This window comes from Streptopelia decaocto (genome assembly GCF_964273445.1).
Source record: "Streptopelia decaocto genome assembly, chromosome: 2".
Classification (NCBI taxonomy): Eukaryota; Metazoa; Chordata; class Aves; order Columbiformes; family Columbidae; genus Streptopelia; species Streptopelia decaocto.
In genome coordinates this window covers 120,530,892-120,554,290 of record NC_138655.1, presented here as the reverse complement: position 1 = coordinate 120,554,290, position 23,399 = coordinate 120,530,892, and the positions used below count along the sequence as shown (strand labels likewise).

The 23,399-nt window shown below is 42.9% G+C and overlaps 1 protein-coding gene across 4 annotated transcripts in view; it reads left to right on the top strand.

Moving 5' to 3' along the window:
- The window catches only part of TGFBR2 (transforming growth factor beta receptor 2), a 66,222-nt gene extending 44,315 nt beyond the window's left edge, over positions 1–21,907 (top strand). For all 4 annotated transcript variants that reach the window (XM_082044131.1, XM_082044128.1, XM_082044129.1 and 1 more), the window contains exons 4-7: positions 3,390–4,189; positions 8,307–8,448; positions 16,093–16,220; positions 19,642–21,907. In XM_082044131.1, the coding sequence (XP_081900257.1) occupies positions 3,390–4,189; positions 8,307–8,448; positions 16,093–16,220; positions 19,642–19,821 (1,250 nt within the window). In that variant the 3' untranslated portion in view covers positions 19,822–21,907. The remainder of the gene's footprint in view (positions 1–3,389; positions 4,190–8,306; positions 8,449–16,092; positions 16,221–19,641) is intronic.
- The last annotated feature ends 1,492 nt before the right edge of the window (positions 21,908–23,399 follow it).

The following is a 23,399-nucleotide window of genomic DNA, read 5'->3' as shown; positions in this document are numbered from 1 at the left end:
GATTCCTGTAGTCAAGCCAGAAAATGTTAGCTAGCCACTATGCAAACATTCAGATATGCTCTGAATTTTGATCCTGCCCTGACTTTGTACATCGATTCAATCTTAGCTTGTGCTCGAAGGGTTGGTTTTGTTCTGCTCATGTCAGCAGTCGAAATCAAAGGCAGTTAGTTCCAGAAGTGCCCTGCTTGGACTGGCCATCCCTGCCACCAGCTCTTTGCTGCTGCTGTCCCCATTAATCCTGCTGGCAGGCAGCTCAGTCCTTTCATGACCTCAGGGTTCAGCCTTGTCAGTCCTGACACTCCTCCCAGTTGGGTCCTCATTCTTGCACTTCACAAACCTTGAGTGGGCCTTGCCTAGTGTCTTAAAAACTGAAAATAAGCATACCCTTCATCCATGCTGCTTTAGGTGGGGATGTGCAGTCATGTGCTTGTCACCCCCTGCCTCTGTACTTCCTCCCAGAGATGGTGCCAAAGCGGATGTGTCATTTTTTAGCAGGGGTGCAGGCTGATACAGAGCTCAGGGGAAGCAGCCAAACTGCTCAGCTTCTGCTTTGATTAATTTTTTCAAATGACATTGCCAACATCAAGGCTTTCTCCCTTCCACCCAGAAATTCCCCTGCACCACAAGAAGAGCTTTCTCTTGTGCAAAAAGAGGAAGAGACAAAGGGCCATGAAGTCTGCTGGAGACTTCTCAGCTGTAGGCCCAAATAGTACAGCCTGCTCTAGGGCATTGTGGGAGTGATCAGAGACCTTCAGACTGGTAGCCAAAAGAATGAAGGAGTGGTGGCTTTGGGTGGGTTTCTTCTCAGTTAGAGCTGAACATGCATTCAACTACCTCCAACTGCCTGGACTTATGGCAGAAATTTGAAAGAGAACTGATACATCTTGGGTTTTTCTCCCTCATTTAGAAAGACATTTGTATTTCAAATATATAGGATACATACTGCAGCTCTGTGGAAAAGAAAAAGGGCTTAAAGGGCCCTGAAGTGGCATGTTTATCTTTGTTAAAATTATACTACATTATATAGATAACATATTACTCAGTTCCAAGAGCACAGTCAAAAACTTCAAGCGTGCTTTTCTGTGGTCAAGTTAAACAAAAAAAAAAAATCATCACAGTTTCATTCATGCAGTTGTGGCCTGCTTGCAGCCAAAACTCCTGAACAGCCATCCCATAACACAGTCAGTTCTCTTCCCCCGGGGTGTTTCCCGAGTTCTTTATAAAGCACATTTTCTGACAGCAAAGAATGCACATGGGAGTAAGCAATGCAAATTTTCTATTTACTGTCAGTGACATTGGACTTTCAAGACACAGTCCTCCAGTAAGTGCTATATATAACCTGTTGTGGTTTTTTTTCCCCTCTTCAACATGTTGAGGAGAAGAAGGGGTGCCTGTAATCTGTGATGAACTTTTAAGTGGTTTTTTTATTATTTAAAACTAAAAAAAAAATAAAATTTACTAATGTGTTGTTGCCAAGGGAAATCATTTGAGTATAAAGATTTGTGGTTTGCATAGGTGTGGAAGAAATTATTGTCTTAAAAGGGATTGGCTTCATTTTGCATAAATGAAGGAAATTAATCCTTTGTGAGTGCTGCTAGTGAATGCCACTGACCTGTGCTAGCCAGGAATGTCACTGCTAGAAAGACACTTCCTCTCCCTTGAAACCTATGAGAGAGGCTAGGATTGAATTATTTGCTCTACATCAGGTTGATGAACCTTTCAAACAGAGGAAGCACATCCTGGTTCAGGATTCAGACCTCCTTCCAAATAAAGAAGAATATACACTTTAGGTGTTCCATCACCTGCCTTTGAATAGCTGATGGCTCGTGCTGCTTGCCAGCTGTGTTTCCGATGGAAAAGTGATTACAAGTGAAATTGGAGGGTCAGAGGTACTGCATATTCAAATTGTAAACTCTTTTCCCCCTCCCCTTTCAGCATTGCTCACCTTTGTTTCGAGAGGGACAGAGTAGGGGAAACAGAAGCTTGTGGCAGCTTCCCTTCAGACCTTATTCAACTTTTCATATTGACTTAGTTGGCCCAATACACAGAACCTGAGTCAGTGGCATTGCTGTAAGCATCTGCCAGAGCATTGTGCTGCCAGCATGAGCCCCTTGCTTACCTTTTGTTGCAGCTTCAGTTGTTTTAATCCATTCAGGTTAGACTCCTAGGGCTTCTTCCACTCAATCCCCTCGCTCATGGAAAGATACTATAGTACATTCGCTCTGATTCAAAGGAGAGGTAGGGTGGCAAGAGTACATTTCCATGTGTCTGATCAAATCAGGTTCAGATGAACTCTGACTGTCCTTTAATCTGTTGTCAGAATAAAATTGCTCCCTTTTAAATTGTTTATTTTCCCTAAGAAATACTGAACTAGAAGGTCACTTGTAGAGGTGACAGGGCAGCTCTCACCTCTAGAATAATGTTCTGTACTCTTCCCAGAACATGTCCCTGTTCTAGAGTATGCGCCTGTTGTTCTTCCCTATCCCTGTATGTTCCACCTAAGAAAGTGTTAGTGTGTGGGCTGCACCAGCTAAGGAGTTTGAAGTGAACCATCTACTGCTTTCCAACAGGCAGCCAGCACACAGCCAGCAAGTGACACACAGAGGGTGTTTTAAGTTACATAAATCCATGCAAAAAGTATGGGGCGGGGGGGGGACATTTCTCAGATGTGTCATACATGCATGATTGTGCCTGTAGCAGGATTCAAACAAACACCTGTGTATGTGCAGGTGTTTCAATTTGTTCTGGCGATGCTCTTTCACATACATCAAAGTATGAGAATGAGTTTTGTTTTTCAGATGTGTCTGCAGGCATACTTACTGTGCCTGAATATTAGCATGCAGTAGTTGTGTGCGGACAGGCTTCCTAAAGATGTCTTTACGTGGATCCCACTGGAATATGCTGGATCTGGAGTGATAACTGGGCAAGTGAGGAATTCACATGCTGCATTGGCTGTTTATTTAGCAATCCAGTTCTTAGAAAAATTAATGTGTTCTAGTAATTACTGGTTAAATGGGCAGATCTGTAAAGAATACATCGACAAAGTAAGTGCAGGAGATTTTGGCTATTTCATTCATGGAAATGAAGGTTTCATCTATAATGTATTAACAGCCTGAGTGAAGAACAAAGTTACTAAATTACATTAGGTTCTTTCTCATTCAGTTCTGGCTTTTTATAAAATAAGCAGACAGGGAAGTCTTGGTAAGTGAAGGCCTATATACAAAACAACACTTTGAAATAAGAAAGCAGTGATAATTTTTAATATCTCCTATTAGTGGGGGAGATCATTTATTACACTCTGGATAAAAATTATAATTATTGACAGCTTGCTGTATACATAAAGTTGTGATATCATTTAATGTAGGCTTTCCTTCTATTCTTCTCTACAGATGACCCTCATAAGCCAGAAGAGAAAGATGAAATTTCCAAAGTCACCATCATAAGTCTTGTCCCATTACTGGTGATTTCTGTTGCTGTGATTGTCATCTTTTATGCCTACCGCACTCATAAGAAGAGAAAGCTCAACAAGGCATGGGAGAAGAATGTTAAGCCCAGGAAACATAAGGACTGCAGTGATGTTTGTGCCATTATCTTAGATGATGACCGCTCAGACATCAGCTCTACCTGTGCCAACAACATCAACCACAACACAGAATTGCTGCCCATTGAGTTGGACGTCGTTGTTGGCAAAGGAAGGTTTGCTGAAGTGTATAAAGCCAAATTGAAGCAAAACACATCGGAGCAGTATGAAACTGTGGCAGTCAAGATTTTCCCCTATGAAGAATTTGCCTCCTGGAAAACTGAGAAAGACATTTTTTCAGATGTAAACCTCAAGCATGAGAACATCCTCCAATTCTTGACAGCAGAGGAGCGTAAGACAGATCTTGGTAAACAGTATTGGTTAATCACTGCCTTCCATGCTAGAGGAAACTTGCAGGAATATCTCACACGGCACATTATCAGCTGGGAGGACCTCTGGAAACTGGGTGGATCGTTGGCCCGTGGGATTGCCCATCTGCATAGTGATCACACACCCTGTGGTCGCCCCAAAACACCTATTGTGCACAGAGACCTAAAGAGTTCCAACATCCTGGTGAAAAATGATTTAACCTGCTGTCTCTGTGACTTTGGGTTATCACTGAGGCTGGACCCTTCTCTGTCTGTGGATGACTTGGCTAACAGCGGGCAGGTAAGTTAAAGTTTGAAGAGGCAGGTGTGTGGTATACCAGTTGGCGTATCAGTTCCTGGGGTGGAACTGGAGGAAAAAATATCCTTAAGCTGCCATATTTACTTAAAACAGTGTTTATAAACAAAGAGACTCTAAAGTTAACATTAAAGCAACAGTGAGGTAAGTTGCAATGAAGGTTTTGCAATGAAGATTTTGCTCTGATTGGAAAGCTGTGTATGTATATGATGCAACCATTCACTCTATACACTACGCACGCATGTGCTTGTGATGGTTTGTGGTGCGCACACGCACTCACACGATAAGGATGTGCTTGTCAGGGGAGGTTGTGCCACAGCTTTCAGGCCTGACAGCACTACAGTTTTGTGTGAGTAGACCCACTCCAGGTTTACCCCAGCATAGGTGAAGTCAGTCATCTGTCCTCAAGGGGTGTAAGCAGAGAACTAGAGTGGTAGATAATCACTTGAAAAGGCAAAAAATAAACTTGTTTAAGATTATGGCGCATTCTCCACATGGAAGTAAATGCAAGAATATAAAATAAAAATATTTGCTCTGTTGTACTTTTTCAACTAAGTAGCATAGATAATACTCATCTACTTCACAGTTATGCCTGGAAGATGTTTGCAAATGCTTTGAAGATGGAATTTTTCAATTACAGCTCTAAATATTGGCTCTTCTAATGAAAACTCCTGTAGTAAATGCAGATAATTTGTTAATTAATTCCTAATTATTTAGATATACATATACATGTATTTTTATGTTTATATTTTTATATGAAGGTCCCATCAAAGACTGACCATTTGCACTGACTTTTACTTCACGTGGAACTAATACTTAGGTTTGGAACATTTCAAGGGACAGCTCTTCAGTCAGCAGTGCTCTGCTGAGTTCATGGGAGCTTTGCTCATCTTTGCTCATCTTTGTTCATCTAATGAAAATCTATCTTTGAAAGTCTCTTTAGTGAGAGGCAACGGTCTTGGTCTCATTTTGAGAGGGTTTATTAGCAGTTGTCGAGAGTGAATGATAACCAAGGAAGCCATATATAAATAATACAAACACCACAGACAATTACATATCATTTCTTTTCAGAATGCCAGACCTTTTTGGAGTTCAGTGAAGTCAAACCATATTGTTAGTCATAAGATTTGTCCCATTTGAAATAAAGTGAAAACAGAATATTCATCCGTGTAAGGCGGGGGCTGTGAAACTCAACCTCACAGACACTTCGGCTGCTTAAGCCAACCCATATTTCAAGCTGATTTCTCTGGCATTGCTCACAGACACTTGGAAGCAGGAGGACAGTGTTGATATTGCCACTTCCACAACCCACACTGACATGACAAAGCACAGGGCTGCCCCAAGCAGGTTGCTACTTTGGAGTGGGTCTCCTTGAGGCTCACTGTTTTGTTTAGCTCCAGTGAATCTGTTTGGGGGTGACCCAGCTAGTGTCATCCTTCTCTGTGACAAGGAGTATGATGGTGTGAAGTGACAAGGAGCATGATGTTGTGAAGTGACTCCACTTCAACCTCCACCTTGATTCTTCCGGGCACACAAGCACCACCCACTGAAATTCCCCAACATGCCAACTTTAGAGCTCTAGCTTTTGCTAAAGGGGTCTTGCACTGGGGTTTGCCTTATGCATAATTTCTAAACTTTAGACTTTGATTCAAACCCTTTCCACCAGGAGGTCCAATTTTTTTGAAGTATATAATGGAGTTGACACACATTTTAGTTCAAGTAAACCTCTAGCTTCTGATGAAATAAATGAGTGTAAGTATTTTACCATTTTTCTGTTCAGCCTTAAATGGTAATATTCAAGGCAAGTTGTTGGGGTTGCAAAGCTGTCTTCTTTCCCAGCTACCCAACTACCTTCCACATCATGCAAATGTAGCCATTATTTGACCATAGAATACAAGTGCCCTTAGTGACTGCTGGAAACCATCTTTTTCCCCCATTAGAATCTTTGCAGTCTTTTCAGTTTGGCCACCCATGATGGTTAATATTTTCAAGCATTACTTTATGTGAGTAGATAAATGTGGACCTTTGTCCCATTGTGTTCAAAGGACTGGTAGGTGGTACCAAGGCCCATCCCTCAACAGCTTGAAAGAAATATAAGGCTTTCAGTAAAAAAAAATCCAAAAGTCACAAAAATTATAATGTACCACAGGAAGAGAGAGAGAGAAAGCATACCCAGACTCCAGAGGGCAACCAGCTCTGAATTGCTGGAGTTTAGATAGCTAAAATGCCTGTGAGACTCAGGACTCACATTTCGGTGAGATACAGGCAAAGTATCTTTGACCCAAAGACCTAATAATCTAAATGCAGATAAAGGACACAAGCAGAGTGGAACACATGATAAATCCTAAGCAGGATGGAAATGGGATTTATTTGATACCATTCTTCAAATAATTTTAAATTTTCTCTGCTTTTTCCACTGTACTTTTTAGTTACAAGGTTTGATCCTCCATTGTCAAGCAAAGCTGCAGAATAATTTTCATTGCTGCAAAGAGGGTGCAAAATGTCACCAGAACAGCACTTTGTGACAATGATAAGAATCTGTATTTGGGCATCATTAGCTCCTGTTAAAATCAGCAGGATTTGGGGATGTGGGACTGTGGGCCATAGTGTACAGGTCACCCTTCTTAAGTGTTGGATAGGGTCTGCTTGGGGAAGAAGTTGTGTGTTGGGGAATGGATGGGAGGTAGGAACAGTCTCTGCTGCAGAGTTTCCATACGTTTATGTTGTGTAGGGGAGAGAGATGCTGATCAACTCACTGGTGCTGAGACATGGTTGTCCCAATTACCCGTTCAGTATTTAGCTGTTGCTCAGGTGCTTGGCCTTAAATTCATCACAGAGTCTATGTAATAGGGAACTTAAATTTGGGACTGGTCACACAGTTTTTTTTTTCTCTTCTCTGTTTATAAAGGTTTTGATCCCACAATGATACGGATATTTTTGACATGGAAATTCTTTGCTGTCACAGAGTCTTATGACAAAGCAATGTCCTTGATCTTTCCTTCTATCTTCTTACAGTGCATTGCACTTTTTGTGGAACTTCTTCCCATTTGCCCTAAGCCTGGGGTGATAAGATGTGTTTACAGAAGCTTGTAAAATAGATGTCGTAGGGCTCTCTCGGGAGCTGTACATTTGCTATGTGGCTGCTTGCAATTGCAGACTGAGTAACTGAAATGATCTTTTGCAGTCCTGCTTGCGGCTGGGCACTGGAGCGATTGCTGTAGTGCAGTCTACAGGTAGTTCATTTGAATCACAAGTCCTACTGCATCCCCCGTTTGTGCTTGTTCTTCTCTGTGATTAACCAGTCTCCAATTTGAAACGGTCTTGGCCTGATCAGACTTGTTATGTTTGCAGTTTTTCAAGAGGGATACATTTTTTGTATCAGCCCCATGAAGGGTTTGTCATTTGAAAGCAAATGTTAAGTGATCTAAAAATTCTTCCTTGAATCATTTCTTGTGTTAAAAACAGACATTTAAACTTTGCCTTCTGTAATCAAGGTCATAATCTAGATCTCAGCAAAGCTGCTAAAATAATTGCTGAGAATTGCTCAGTATGAATAATGTTTATGAGAACAACTTTTCAAACAAAGGGGCCAATCTTTGGTTTTGATTCAAATGTGTGCTTCTGCATTCAGTATTTGTGAATTTGCTTGCTTCTGCCAGGTCTGCATTTACCATTTTCCTTTTAAGCCTACCATGAAAAGAAACAGCTAACACTGTAATATGCAGTGCAAAAGAATACAATGTGTTTCTTGCTCATCTGAAAGACAGTCAGAGGCAATTGCTTCAGGCCCAAAGGGCAGAGTTTATCTTTGCACAGCCAAAGAGTGAGAAAGCTTGTTAGTGTCAAAATTATTTGCTTAAGGAACTAAAAAGGGCTTTTTTTTTTTTTTCTTTACCAAGGGGGTGCAAGTAAGTTGGTAGTCAGGACAATGCCAGATTCCCCTGGCAGCAAGAAAGTATGACCTGTGCCAAGTATGGCCTGAACTTTTGGATACATGTCAAATGGCACAGTTTCTGTGAAAGCTGAAGTTAAATCACAGCAGAATCCAAAACATGAATTACAGTTGCAGCTCCTGAGCTCCCCCCGATCTCCTCTCCTACAGGTTGGCACAGCAAGGTACATGGCCCCTGAGGTTCTGGAGTCCAGGATGAACCTGGAGAACGTGGAGTCCTTCAAACAAACGGACGTGTACTCCATGGCTTTGGTCCTCTGGGAAATGACATCTCGCTGTAATGCCATCGGAGGTAAGTGTCGTCAGTTTTCTTCTCTCTAAAAGTATGTTTGGACAGACATGCTCTTGTGGTTGTCTGGGGAGGGGATGATTCTTTTTAACTCTCACCATTTTTTCTAGTATACCTGGATGCTTTAAATTGACAGGCCTTCAATAGTATGAGATGCAGATGTGTGTGAACAGGCTTGAAGGGCAAGCACATGAAAGCACAAGAAAATTGGTTCTTGATTGGTGTAAGGATAAATCTGCTGTTAGATAGGCCACTTTTAAAGATAATGTCCATTTTTCGTATAACGTTTTGCGTAGCCATGGATTGACTCAGTCTGGTTGACCTCACCCAAAATGATTGGAAACCTAAGATTGAAATATTAAGACCAAGAAGTGATAACTGCCTGCCATTTACTTTCATGGAATGTTAATTCTGAAATCAAATGAGGGCTAGTTAACTGTCCCATTTACTAACTGATCATTGCAGTAAGAGCCATCATAAGGATATAGAAACCTTCCTGCTTTCCCAAAATCCCCTCCTGCTGCTCATCTTTTTTTGTGATGTTGCACAAGATCACCTATATGAGAAATCAAAGGATGTTTGTTGTATGAAGTGCAGTAACAAAATAAAAATGATTGGAACTGACTATCAGAACAGCTTCAGGAAGAGCTGCTGTGCCTATTCATATTCAGAGTTTGTTCACTGAAACAAAATCTCCATTTCTGCTTTGCCTAAAGCTGCCCCAGAATTCCCAGTGTGTAGCACTGGTATGTGCTAGAAATCAGAAATGTTGCTGTTGAGATATCTGCATTATATATTGCCATGTTTGAAGATTTTCACCTTACTTTAGGGACTAAAATGAGACTAAGTTACATATAAAATTCTTCAGTCTGCTGATATTGTCTAACATTGATTCTAACAAAAACTGCTGCACAGTCCAGAGCTCTCACAGGCAGTTTTAAGGAGTGGGGCTATAAAAGGTAACACTAGTGTGGATATTATAGTAAATGCAACTATGATTTGATTTGCTACTCTTCTTCCAAAACCAGAGTCTCCCTTTTCATTGGACTTGGCACAGTTGTGTCTCAAAGGGCTGCCACAGAGAAGAGAACAGTACGGGGAACATAGTGTACAGGAGGGAAACCAATGTCGCATGGGACGAAGTGCATAGCTGGTCCTTGTTTCTCTACTAAGGTCTGTGGGATACCACAAGGTTGTCCACGGAGGTCTCTGAAGCTACTCTGCACAGTGGCTATGTGGCTGCATCACAGTGTCCATGTGCAGGCGGGAGGAATGCCGCCACCTCCGTCTCCTCTTGTGCCTGACCAGCATTTAGTCTTACTGGGTGGGCTGGACTGTGGGCAGCAGATTTGCCCCTGTTTGCACCCTGCCGGGAAAGCTACAAAGCGAGTACATGTGCAAACAGCCAGTTCTAGCATAAAAGCAGGAAAAAAAATTATTTTCTGGTCAAACATTTCAGGGAAAAAAACATTTGGTGCTTCAGGAACTGAACCTCAGTCTGGCATTTTCCAAAGCAAACTTAGCCACATTTAACTGTCATGGTCATGCCTGTTTCTAAATGCATTGGCACAACTTCAGCCTTCCATTAGTACTTTGTAAACGTGGCTGAGGAGATTTAAAACCCAAGAAAAAGGATCTTTGCCCCGTCTGTTGAGCTCTCTCTGTTTCTTGCATTTAGGAACTCACCTCATTAATATAAATATGAGCTTTTCACTGTGGAATCTTTTATCTTTGCTGATGCCCAAGTCCCTTCCTGTTCATATTTGCTGAGTACAGTGAAATGGAGATTGTGGCAAGAGCGAATCTTATTGCTTCTGTTCTCAGAAGGCAACTGCCTAAAAGAGGATATAAAACGAGTTTCATAAGGAAGGAAAATCACCAGCTTGTTTAGCTAGAAGAGACTGACCCGTTATAACCTTGAGAAAAATAGCTGAAATCATTTCAGGAAAAAGAAAGGTGACTCTGGCCTGCTATCCCTTTGCTTTCAACGTGGAGCTTAACCCCACTCACATCATGATTTTCCCTGTTCATTTCATCCCTCGGTCATCCTCAACTCCAGAACACAATTCTTGAATTTTGTTCCTCTATTTCAGTCATCTTTCCAGTGGCTGAAATCCTCAGCAAAAACACAGGAGTACCTGGGCAGATCTGTGGGGCTGGAACTTGGGCTTAGTGCCTTCATCAAGAGCAGTTAACTACAACTCCCAGGATGTAGCTCCCTCCAATTGTCACTGGTACTGAGCTGCAGCAGCATTGCACAGTTTCTCTCATTTGCTTCTTAGAATTTCCTGTCGTTGCTTTGCAACCAGCTGGTGAAATACCCTAACAGTGATTCATGCCTACGGCTCCCCCTCTGCTTTCTCTCTCCATCTGTCACTCGTGAGACTCCCTCCTCTCGTTGCAGCCTTCCAGAGGAACTGCCTTTGCTCACACAAGCCCCTCTTTTCTTCCTAAACTGTTCAGCACTGGGAGAAATGACCTCCTGTATAAGCTGGAGTTGGCTGACCTGATCACAGACAGCCTTTCCAAAGGAGCCTAAAAGATGTAGGCACCATATTTGCAGCGTCAGCTCTGTGTCACTAGAGAAACCAGTGGCATTTTCAAGGGCAGGAGTGGCAGTCTAAGCTGAGGCAGCGGCATAAGTAACTTTAATTAGGGAGGGAAGCATTGCGGGGGGGCTAATTGCCATGCAGCCACGTGAAGGTACAGTGACATTTCTTTCACAAAGAGAATTCTCAGGATTCATTTGTCAGCCTGCAGGTGTTTAGTGAGTGTGGGAGGCAATGGAGGCAGGTCCTTTCAGTACTGCATCTTTGTCCAACACAGTCTCCATGCTATGCCGGGCCTTTTCACTCAGCAGACGCTTAAACAAAAATACCCAGCAGCATAATCCATACTGTGAAGCTGCCGTAGTAAATAAGCAGGTGGGGACTGGCTTTCGAGCAAGGCCATGCTGTTCGTTGTTACTTTGTTGTGCTAAATATGGAGAAGCAGAAATGGGACACCAGGGAAAGGGAGACGGAGGCAAAGATCGAGTTTGACTGATTTTTCACCAGAGTATAATTTAAGAGGCATATTTAGAAACTCAGCAATACTACTTTGGGGAGAACTTCAACTGCTCCATGCTGCCGTTAACTTGGTATTTCATTCAGTGCAACAGCTGTGCACCAGATGCTGCGTGTTGCAAGAAATATAATTTTCATCTCAAGCACTTGCTTTCAGAGTGACACAGCTTTGGCGACCGAGGCAAGTGTAGTTTCTCTGACAGCCTCCTAGAAAGAAAAGAAAACCATCTGTTTTGCATCAGAGCAGCTACGGACCAGAGACTGTTGGGGGTGACAGGGGAGAACGAGAGGAAAGGGAACTTCTGAATGCACAAAGCTGGTGAAGAGGGAGAAGAGAAACCCCTCAGAAAACGGCGATGTTGCTCAGTCAGTATTGCCCTACCCAGAGTGGTGGCTGGCTTCAGTAGAGCAGCAGGGCTTTGTTTGAAATGGCAGCCTTGCTTTATACCAGAGCCGTGTTTAATATGAATAAAATTACTGATTAATCTTACACTTGCTTGGAAGGAGTCAGCCAAGAGACAGAGTTTGGTAACTAAATATTTGTGTGTCCTGTACCTTGTGAAATGCTCAGCTTTCATCATATTGACGTGGCAAGGTGACAGTTTCTGGTTGCAGGGAGCATTTCGGTAGCCTGTACAGTGGGGCTGTGCCTGCACGTTGGGCCCTGAGGTGGCTGCATCTGGGGCCTGATTTAAACCTTTCCTTCTGTGGAGCAGAGCCCCATTAGGGCATGTCTGCACTGGGCTGGCTCGTGGGGGCAGATAACCCCGAGCTAGTATATCCACACAGTGCAGTGTCACCCCGTGACAGTAACTCACATCATAGAAATTCTCTAAGTGTAACCACAGGGCTACATGTAAGGTAGTAAGTGCTGTCCTTCTGCAAGCCCAGAGCGCAGGAGATGAGGTTGCTGCATTATGTCTCATGTCGGGCACTGTTGTGTTCTGCACTCCTCCACTTTCCCATCTCTGGACCCAGCACACAGTGATTAAGCAGCCCGTACACTGATGGCAGAGCTCATGCGCTCCCAATCCTTTGGAAGGGTGGCTGTGTCTTTGATCATCAGATGTGAAGTCACTTAAAACATGTCTGTGAAAGGGAAACTGCACAGTGTGTTCACCCAGCCCAACACACCCTTGCCCTTCGTGGCATGGAATGGGGAAACCTATGGAAAATGTGAAGTAAGCATTTGACAGCTCCTTAAACTTGGCCATGAAATGGCTTTTGAGCTTTTGCTTTATGCATTATTAACCCTTTGTGCAACAGCTAATAGGTAGATCCACTACCCAAATTCCCCTAGCTGGAAGAAAGACACAATCTTCACACACACACACACAGGTGTGTCACCTTTCACCTCACTCCTGCTTTGATTCTACAAATGAACCTTCATCTTCCAGCATGAGAAGTTGTCCCACAGAAATTAGTAAGGCAGATCACATGAGAGAGTGTTGACAGGGTTTGTGAGTATGCTGTTCTGGCCCAAAGGAAGAGAATCTCACTGCAAAGAGCTTACAGTAGAAAAAGATCACATGAGAGAGGCGTATTTTTCATGAGGAACCCACAGCCAAATTTTGCAAAGCATTCATCAGGCACAACAAATCTCTCTTTCAGTAATCTCTCTGTTCGGGACTAAAACTCCAATCCCAGCCTTTCTGAGAGTTATGGTCTGGCCAGTGTCAAAGGAAACCAGAGGTACAGTGATTATTAGTGCAAGGTAGCTCATAACCATAAAGATTAAATGCTGGAGATAAAAGTTGAAGGAACTCTGCCATTACTGAACACTAAAGGTGCTGTAGTTCACAGTACCTGAGGTATTTATGGTACTTCAGCCGGTTGTCTTTTTTAGTGCCTGACTTGTCTAAAAACAATCAAAAGAAACATGTAAGGCATAAAAAATAGATTCAGCACCTGTATACAGCCATGCACAAGCAGCTAGGCACAAATTGACTACCTCAAATTGACATCTGTTACATCTACTGTAGCACCACAACATGATCCATGAATAACCCCAGCTATTACTGCAAAATGTGTCTAACACCTGAGATTCCACAGCATGAGGATGATTTACTGCAAGAGGATTCAATGGGCTTTTCTTTTCGAAGGGAAAGAGAAGCAAGATAATAAATAGCAAGAAGATGCTGCATGCTTTTCAAACTGAGGGAAGGCATGATTGTATTACTATAGAGTCATTACAGTGAATTGGCATCTGGCCTCCATTTCTCTTTCTTTACTAAAAAAAAAAAAAAAAGAGAGAGAGAGAAAGAAAAAAAGAACAAAAAAACCCAATCTTTATATTTGGAAGAGGAATGCTCAGAGCACAGAGTTCCTCAAATAGGGAAAAATGTATTACAATACAAACCTACCAATTCTGTGGGATGGCTGCCTTCCCTTCTCCCACTTGAACCATCTCATGCAGCTGAATGGCCTTCGAATTAAGCTCTGAGAGAGGGAACAAGTCAGCAGCGCAACATCAGCTTCTCTCTGTTGGGCATGCCAACTCCTCTGACTCCTCATATCGCAAGATCATCTCAGAGCACTGGCTGGTGTCCATGACCACTACCACAATCAAACCATGACTAATGGAGATGGTGTAGGAAATGGCCACCTACGTCATGCTATTTAAATCTTCCCAGCAAACCTTAATATTTTGGTTAGCTTTGAAAGTATGGGTATCTGCTTTATTATCATTGTGCATCTGCTGTGTAGTAATCCAGGTCTGACCAGCAAGATGGCAAATTCCCAATTAACTTCTAGGGATAAAGTCTTGTAAATTTACTTTGGCTGAGTAATCTCTAACTCAGCTTAATGCGGGTGAAACTGGTATGCCTTCTTGTAGAAGAAAGAAAGCAAAAAACTACTTTGGCCCTTGAGTCTTAAAAAGCGATTTACATATGACGAGATAGGAGTTGTGTTTTGGGACTACAGCCACTCTCCAGAGCTTTGTGTGGACAGTGGGCAACACCAAATGGTTCAGGAGAAAGAAGGAGAGCTGTGCAGGAGGCATCTGTGGGGTGATCTGCTGCACTGCACACACAGTTGTTTTCAGCTGGATCTCTAAATGCTGAACATTTGAAACACAAGGTTTAATATCTCTTCCAAAATGTTTGTTATCATAATTTGGCTGTTCTTAAGCATTAGAAGTTCTTTTTCTGTAGCCTGATAAAGTCTTCATCTCGTGGCTATCACATAGAAGTGAGATCTACAGCTTGATTCTAAGGTTTGGGAGAAAACTCCACCTTTTAGTTATGTTCAGTACTATTAATACGTTGTTTTTATCATGAGACATGACAGAAGAATCTGACCTGTGTTATCTTGACTATTAGTTATTTTCAATATTTTGTCATATAACCCCTTACTTTTCTCTCCAAAGTAAACAAAGCCAAGCTTTAGAGGTTCTTCCCATTTTTTATGGGCCTTTAATCGTTGTTATCACCCTTTTCAGGGCTTCTTTTTACTATAAAATGAGAGGAGTGAGCAGCACTGGACACTGCAGTTGAATTTTGGGTGTAACATCGCGCAACAGTGCTGTGTCTCCTGTCTCGTTCATCTCTGTTCACACATTCTCTGGGCACTTACATACATTCTGCAGACTGCCTTGCAGATTACACTTCAGTTTTTCTTGCCCTCGATTAATTCCTAGAAAGAAATAAGAGGCAGCAGAACAGGCCAACTTCATAAATCTTTATCTAATCCTAGCAAGTCATTAGGCCTGTGAGTAAAGTCTCCATCTGTTCCCAAAGAAACCACAGCATTTTCTACACTGTGTCAGCATCTACTATAATATTTCCGCTCTCAGAGATTTCTTGAGTTTTCTCCAAAGATCCCATATGTCTGCTTCTTCCTTTCTCACTCCAAAGAAAAGCAAAGAAAACATGCAACATGGAAACAAAATCTAGGATGGCAGCAGCCCCTTCAGGAAGATGTGCCCTTTGCATCATGGGCCAAAACTGACCCATTTTGGGAAAGAGACCTAAAATAAGAGCAGGCTGCTACTTTCTACAAAGGAATGCAGCTCAGTAATGAACAAGGGCAGCATGACAGCTTCCAGCACTGCTCCTTACTGTATCTTTGTCCTTCTCAAGCCACCGTTTCCTCCTAGCAATCTGGCACATTAACATTTATAATGACCGAGATAGATTTCACTTTATATTTCACCTGGTAAGTGTGTGTGGACTTCAGGGCACCTAAGTGGGGCAAGTTCTTGCGAGCCTGGCTCAAGCAAAAGTTAGCTTGAAGCTCCTATGTATTTTGCCTCAGCACAGATCGGAAGGCTCACAGACCATTACAGGTTACTCTGCTGCTCTGACTGTTGCTAATATGATTATGTACTAAAGGGTTTAAATGAAAATTGTTCAGTTGTCTAGGAAAGAAAAGGGGAGAGGGGCCATGTGGGAGAAGCACATTTGAAACAGTTTTGAAAATGCCAACTGGCTTTGCTTTGTTTGGAGCTGTTCAAGCAGAACGGTGGCACTGAGCAGCTAATCAGTAGCTCCTACTCCTCCAGAGAACAGCCAGCTCCCTTTGCACTTGGCACCAATGCAGCCCAGCTGAATACCCTTGTGTTTGCTTATTCTCTTGGCAGAAGTGAAAGAGTACGAGCCTCCATTCGGGTCTAAAGTGCGAGAACACCCCTGCGTGGAAAGCATGAAGGACAACGTCCTCAGAGACAGAGGGCGACCTGAGATCCCCAGCTCCTGGCTTAACCATCAGGTAAGAATACCACATTTGAGCAGCTGGGAGCTGCGCTACACATGTAGCTGCTGTTTGAAGCCCGAGTTTTAACTCTGTGTCCTGCCCAAGAGGCTGGACCTCTCTTTTGCACAGATTAGAGCTCACAATGACACCAGTGTTGCCATGGTTCAGACACCACAGTGCTCTGCCTGCCCCAAAGCCCTGGGATTTCTGCTGCCCACCAGTGTAATCTAAAAGTGATCAAAACAAAAAGATTGGAAAACTGAGACCCAACAATCATCCAGGCAGCCACATAATCATTAGGGCCTTGAAGCACACTGCGTGCAGGCTCTGAAAGGTCACAGAGAACTACTTTGCACATGGGCTCCTTTAGCAGAGAAAAAAAATCTCAGTACTTTATCATGGAGAGCAGTCATAGTTGTGTCCCAGCTGTTGACAGGTTTAAGAAAATAGGAAATGAGTCTTCAGCAAGCCAGTCTGGTTTTATTCAGGTTGCGCATTAGCAGTCCATTTCCCTTGCATGTCGTGAAGCACGCTGTCAGCTTTCCCCATTCACGGACACCATGGTTGCACTTCCTAGGTGACAGTTGCAGCCTGATTTCTCAGTAGATGAAACCGAATGGAAAGAAGCCAAAGGCACACATTTCTTCACCTTTGCTCCGAGCAGTTTTATCAGAAGAGATAAAATGAGAATCGCCTCAGAGGGAGGAGTAAGGCTTGGTCATTCCACTTGTCAATGAAATATGTTGAGTGGTCTTTACAGACAAAAGGAAAGCAGCATGAATGTTTATAAAAGCCCAGGCAACCAAGATCAGCTAGTATTTCCATCAGGAGCAATGTAACACTCTCTTTTTCATTCCAGTCGAGATGTTAAAATCACAGCCTAACACCTACTTAGGAAAGGCTAAGCGAATGGCCAAAATCAATCACCTTTCCAAACAAGAACAATGCATCTGCCACCTGATGACTATGGCAGAGTGCAGCCCCTTCCTGGACCACAAGGACTTGCTCCTTTTATAGTCATCTGCAATGAGTAAAGTTACGGAGGAGGGCGCTTTAGCTGGGGAGGAGAGCCGTATTTTGAAGGACACCTGGGTATCTGATGTTACGTGTACTAAAAAGCCCTTGATATTTTCTAGGAGCCACAGATACAACCATCTTCTAAATGACAAGTTGAGCTGGGAAAGAGAGATTATACTAATGCTTATCTTTATAGAAAAGAACTATAAGGTTGCAGAAATTTTATGAAAATTGTGGATGAGCTGGTAAAAGGGATCATGAGTTGACTGCAGTCGTTTGTTTTCCACAAAGCCAAAATGAGGTCCAAACTGGTGATAAATATGCGGTACTTTAGAAGAACCCAATTAACAGAGCAGAAAAGAATCCTGAGCCAGATCATTTGGGAGCTAAAAATTAAATAGTAGAAAATGCTTAAAATTAGGAACATTTCTCAAAATATTCAAAAGACATGGTCTCGTGTGAAAAAAAATTAAAGAAGGGTAGAGAACTGATTAGGGAAACAGAAGAACAACAGGAAAATCTGTGGTCAGCAAACTTAAGGATAATCAGTTTTCTCAAGAGCAAAAGGAAATCTAACTTAGTACCAATCTGTTGCTGGATATGAAAGAAAGATACTGCTTATGCTGATACAGAGGCAGACATGGTCAGCAAATATTTCTGTTCTGCATTTGGGAAGAGTCAGATGATGTATTTGTCATAGAAGGTGACAAAAGCCCCTATAGAGCAAAAGTCATTGGCACCTGGGGCAGAGTTACGTGGCCCAGAGACTTGTCTGTGGCAGGACACAGCATTACTTGGCAATAGTAACGGGCAGTACCGCTGGTTGTGCCTTGGAGACAAGTGTCCAGGAGCTCATTTCATGTACAGCAGCAAGCATAGGTGTGCCCAGAGGTGCCCAAGGGTGGGCTCGTGCTCTGCATGGCGCTCAGGCATGGGGCAGGCCCCCAGCTGCTCGAATGTGTGGTGGGCTGCAGCTTGAGGTACTGGGGTTCAATTGTGAGATACACCTTGAATTTCATCACATCTGGGTTTAGATAGCAAGTAAAACGATGGCAGGTTTGGACCTGGGTGTCCTGCATTTGACTTTGGAATTTTTCTCCCTACATAAAACCCAGACCTCAGTCTGCCCCCAGTACAGGGCACCGAACCGACTGGGAGGACCATGAGTCTGCACTCCTGCATCACTGGGGTGGGCATAGCTGTCTCCAGCAGCATTCAGCTGAGAGTCTAAGGCAGGAAATGAATGCCTGATAACACACTCACAGGACATTTAATGAAGGTGGATTTAATTCCCTTCATCTGAATCCCTTCAGCATTTCACATTGCGCTATCTAAAATGCAGTGATGCATCAGCTTCTGTGGGGCTGTGACAGTTTGCAGCAGCTGAGGATCTGCTTTGAACTCCATAGAAGTTGATCTCACTGTAATGGCTTTTCCATATTCATTTCCTTCCTCTGCAGTCCTGTTTTTGTAATGAACTCATTATTCATCATGATAAAATTCTGGAATGGTTTTACATATTACAATTCCCCCTCCCCTTAATGAGATTTGTTGCACTATTGATTTTAAGTTAATGTTTAATATTTAATTTAATTTACTGCTTGTAATTTCAATGCCAGCAGAAAACTAATGTCATTTGTATACAGACAATAACATTCTGCTATTAACATTGACATCAGTCAACACCACCAATTAGGTAAATTATGCAATTAATGCAGTGTTGTGAAATGTTATTTTTTTAAATAAGAAGTTTAAGATAAATCCTGCTTAATAGGCTTTTAGTGCCATAAAGCAAAGCACACAATTTCGTGGCGAGTACCTCATGTTTATAAAATGCATTACAGAGATGCAACTGTTTTTTGCTCCTGTAAACATGTGCATCAGCATTGAAATGAAGGTTAAATAGTTACATCTGTGAGTGACATGTGTTTAAGTGTTTGTGGGATTGTGGCCCATATTTGCACATAGATTTAGTTAGTCTGCAAGGAATTCATAAAGGGCTAATGTAGGGCCTGATACTGCTGGCAATCAGAATTTTGTTTAAAAAACCCAAACAGAATTCAGGCATGCAAAGGCGTGCGTTGAGCCAAAAGTCATGTTATCCAAGAATTCTGATCATACTTATTGAAAAAAAAACCCTACTTGATTCTATAGCGCTAGCCCAAGCGTAATTTTTCTTGTTATAAAGTATCAGAATATATGTCCAGAAAATACAGTACTAACTAAAGTACTGAAAGTAGAGTTTCTTTAAAAAAAAAGAAAAGCATGCCCCCACGCCAGTAGCAGCAGAGCCCATAAAGCACCTCCAGGATGCAGGTGAGTAACCCCCAGAACTTCAGAGGGCACTAAAGCAATTGTCACACAGGGGCTTTAGCGGCGACCGGCCCCATCACGGCTTCTCTCTCTCTGCTCTCTGCAGGGCATCCAGATGGTCTGTGAAACCCTTATTGAGTGCTGGGACCACGACCCCGAGGCCCGGCTCACAGCGCAGTGCGTTGCAGAGCGCTTCAGCGAGCTCAAGCACCATGACAAGCTGTCGGGAAGAAGCTGTTCAGAGGAGAAGATCCCCGAAGATGGCTCTGTGACCACTGCCAAGTAGCACACACCCGAGAGCTCCGAAATGGAGGGAAGTTGCTCCTTAAAGGCGTTCACCTTGGCAAAGGAAGAAGTTTCGACTTGCTTCCTGAGGGACTGAGGCTGTCACTACTCCCTTTAAGGCTCTGGCTCCGGACAGAGAGATGTATTTGTGGGAATTAAAAGCCGGGGAGTAGGTGTCATACCCTAGCATTGGCTGCCAGCACCATGTCGTAGGAGGAGCTATGTATGTTAGCACTTCCTCAGGAAATGAGATTTGAAAATAGCCAATAACATTATGCACTTTATTAATGCCTGTATATAACTATGAAATTGCTATTTTTATATATATATACATATATATGTAAAATGTGTGTGTATGTATATATATATATATATATATGTATCTATCTATATATCTATAAACGGCCATGCTCTGAAAAAAGAGGTTAAAAAAAATTACCAGTGCATTAGAGATGCCTCCCCCTTAGGGAAGGAGCCTGGGGAGACTGGCATGGCACGACACCAGCAACTCTGCACTACGCGCTCTGCCAAAAAGATAGGAATAATATGCAATAAGAAGGTGGCTTTCAAAGCAGGTGCTGTGAACACCGGGCCGTGGCCCTGCCGTTCCCATTTGCAGGAGCAGTGTCACAGCAGACAGGCCGATTTGGCTTTGCAGTTGTACCAACACATTCCTGTCTGCAGCACATTTTGGAAGGTTCAGGGATGCCTTTGCCCTCTCACCTTAACTCCAGTGTCTTTGTAGTGTCCTGGAACAGGAACGTGAGGAGGTTTGGTCCCTCCCACACATTTCCATACAGAGGTCATTAATGTTATATGTTTATTGCTTTGAATTTACGCTGCTTGCAAGCAGGCTGCAAAATATCAGTAGGGTGAGCTTTCCCCTCCTGCCATCCCCACTCCCAAACCACACAAAACAAGATGGGGCCAGCAATAATCCAAGCAGATGTTTTGTATTTGCTGTGCATTCTGAGTGCAGGCAGTACTAATTTTTTTTCCTTCCTTTTACCTTGATTGTGTTGCTGCAAAACCAAACATCTTTTTCCTTGTACAGCATGTCTAATTGCTTGTCATGCCGCAGTCTGACTCTGTTTCACACTTTCTAGGAGAAAAGTAAAGAGACAACAGCCAGTGCCTTTATTTTTGCAAAAGGACCCTGAAGGTGAGGAAAAGTTCCGCAGCATTAGCTTGATGGCTTATGCAGCCCTCAGCACTGCTTGCATATAGGGCTGCCCTCAGCAAGTCAGCAATTAACAGAAAAATCCCAAACCCAGGGAAGATGATTTATTCCAAAAGGATGCATCAGACACTGCTTACGTTCTTTCAGTTCTCCAAAATGGTGAAGACAGTTGACATTCGTGTTTGGCCTATATAAATGACAGCAGTGTGTTTTATTAAGGGCTAACAATCTTGTCTTCAGGAGTTTTGCAGTGATTTTTCCACTTCATTCTTCCCTACAGCATGTAAGCAGGCCTTACAAATTGGAAATTCAGCCAGCAAAAAATAGTCCTCTACAGATGTATCTGGTGCCATTTAATAAACACCTTTGACAGATAAACATCAATATTTCTCTAGAAGACATTGCCGTGTAAGTGAATAGGAATCATGCTTATTCAAATAGGAGTTAAGATTTATGATGACAAATATTTTATTTGAAATACTTTCGTATCTGCCTTTTTTTTTGTTGTTTAATTTTAACCAAACTACTCAGAAATATTTAAACAGAGTGAGGCGAAATCTCAAAAACTACAGATGAATTCAGAGGATACGATGTCAAATTTTATAAGCGGGGGGAGGAAGGGGACTTTTTTTTATAACAAAGTAGAGCAGCCGGCCGGGGAGCAGGGCCAGGGGCGAGCTGCTCGGAGAGGGGACAGAGGGATGTGGCAGCCTGTTTCTCTGCTATCCACGCTGAAGTTCAAAGAATGACATCCTGTAGTTCCTGACAATACTGACATTTTTATGTTTTGTTGGTTTTGTTTTTTTTTTTTTTTCTTTTTAAAATTGTTTTGTGGTGTTTTGTTTGGTTTGTTTTTTACTACTACATGTAAAGGAAAATCTTTGTACTTTTAAGGAATATTTCCCCCGTACATCATGTATGAACTAGGGATGTGAACAATATATACTCTTGTATATCAAATTTTCAAGCACTTAACTTGCTTTGTAAACTGGTTTGGGTTTGGTTGTGGTTTTTTTTGGGGGGGGGAGGGATGTGATTTTTTTTTTTTTTTGGTCTGTTTTGTTTTGTTTTATATAAATCAAATGTTTATTGGAGCAAATAAAATAACACCAACTGAAGTTTGTCTTTCATCTCTGGAGCACCCAGAATAGGGAGAGGGCTCTCCCAAAAATGAATCCTGTCGTAAAATGGTTCAGGTCCATTCCTTCCCACCAGAGGCCTGAATGTCATAGCCAGTGTGTCCAGTGGCCTTTGCATGTATCCTACTTTGCTAATGACTCCTTCTCCTGGTCTCCATCCTGCCCTTTAGCCAACAGCACTAGCAGATGCCCAATCTTGCTGGCGCATTAGCCCCTGCAGTGTTAAACCTTCAGGATTCTCAGGGGAGGGGACGGAGAACAGGATTCACAGCTGACAGTCTCCTGCTTTTAGGTTCCACAGTTCGCAGTGTAGATGAGGCACTGGAGGCCATGGTTTAGTGGTGGACTTGGCAGTGTTTGGTTAACGGTTGGACTCATGGACTCATGGACTCATGATTCCATGATAAGGCCTTAGTTAAACCTCAGTTGTTTTGGTGCTGGTATTAGAGTGAGCCAAAGGAGAGCCCACTAAATCTGTGTCACTGAGAAGCGTATGATTAATGTGTTTGTGCCTTACAGCAACTGCTCTCTACGCAGAGCTTTCACCTCTTCAAGCTGATAGTCCTCCCATGGAAGACATGCAGAACACAAGCACCACATAAACAAAGAGTGAGATACCTCTAGCCCCACCAAAAACATTGCCTTGAGTGTGACTTAGTTGACACTGAGCCTTTACAGAGGACACAGTCCACCAGTGCCTGATTTAGGCATTTGAGACTCTCTAGGCATCACCCTTTTTTCAGGGAAAGTATTTTGGTGCCAAAACCTCCACCAGAGCTCATGCTTGGCTGCACTATCTCCTTTTAAACATCCAAGTGGAGACTCCCGAAACAGGCGCCCAGGTATCTTCATTCATGAGCGGAATCGCAGAATAACTGAGGCTGGCAGGGAAACTCCAGTCCCGGTGCTGTGCTCGCTGGTCATCTGGTCCAGGTTCCTGTTCAAAATGGGCAGCTTAAATCATGTTGCTCAAGACCTCGTTGAATTCTGAGTATGTGCAATGCTATGATTTCACAGCCCGGTGCTCCGGACAGAGTAAAACACGGAGCTGATGTCAGGTGTGGTGCAAAGCACTGCAGCCACATCTAGGCTAAGACTGGCAAACAGGGGCTTTGTGAAGCAGGCCGTGCATAGGTAACACCCCCAGTCAGACAGCTGCAGGTGAGCAGCTCTTCCTTTAAACCAGCTGCCCTCTGCCCCGTATTACAAGACCATAAATCAAGCTGCAGAGAGAGGATGCTCTGCAGGCAGCTGAAACCA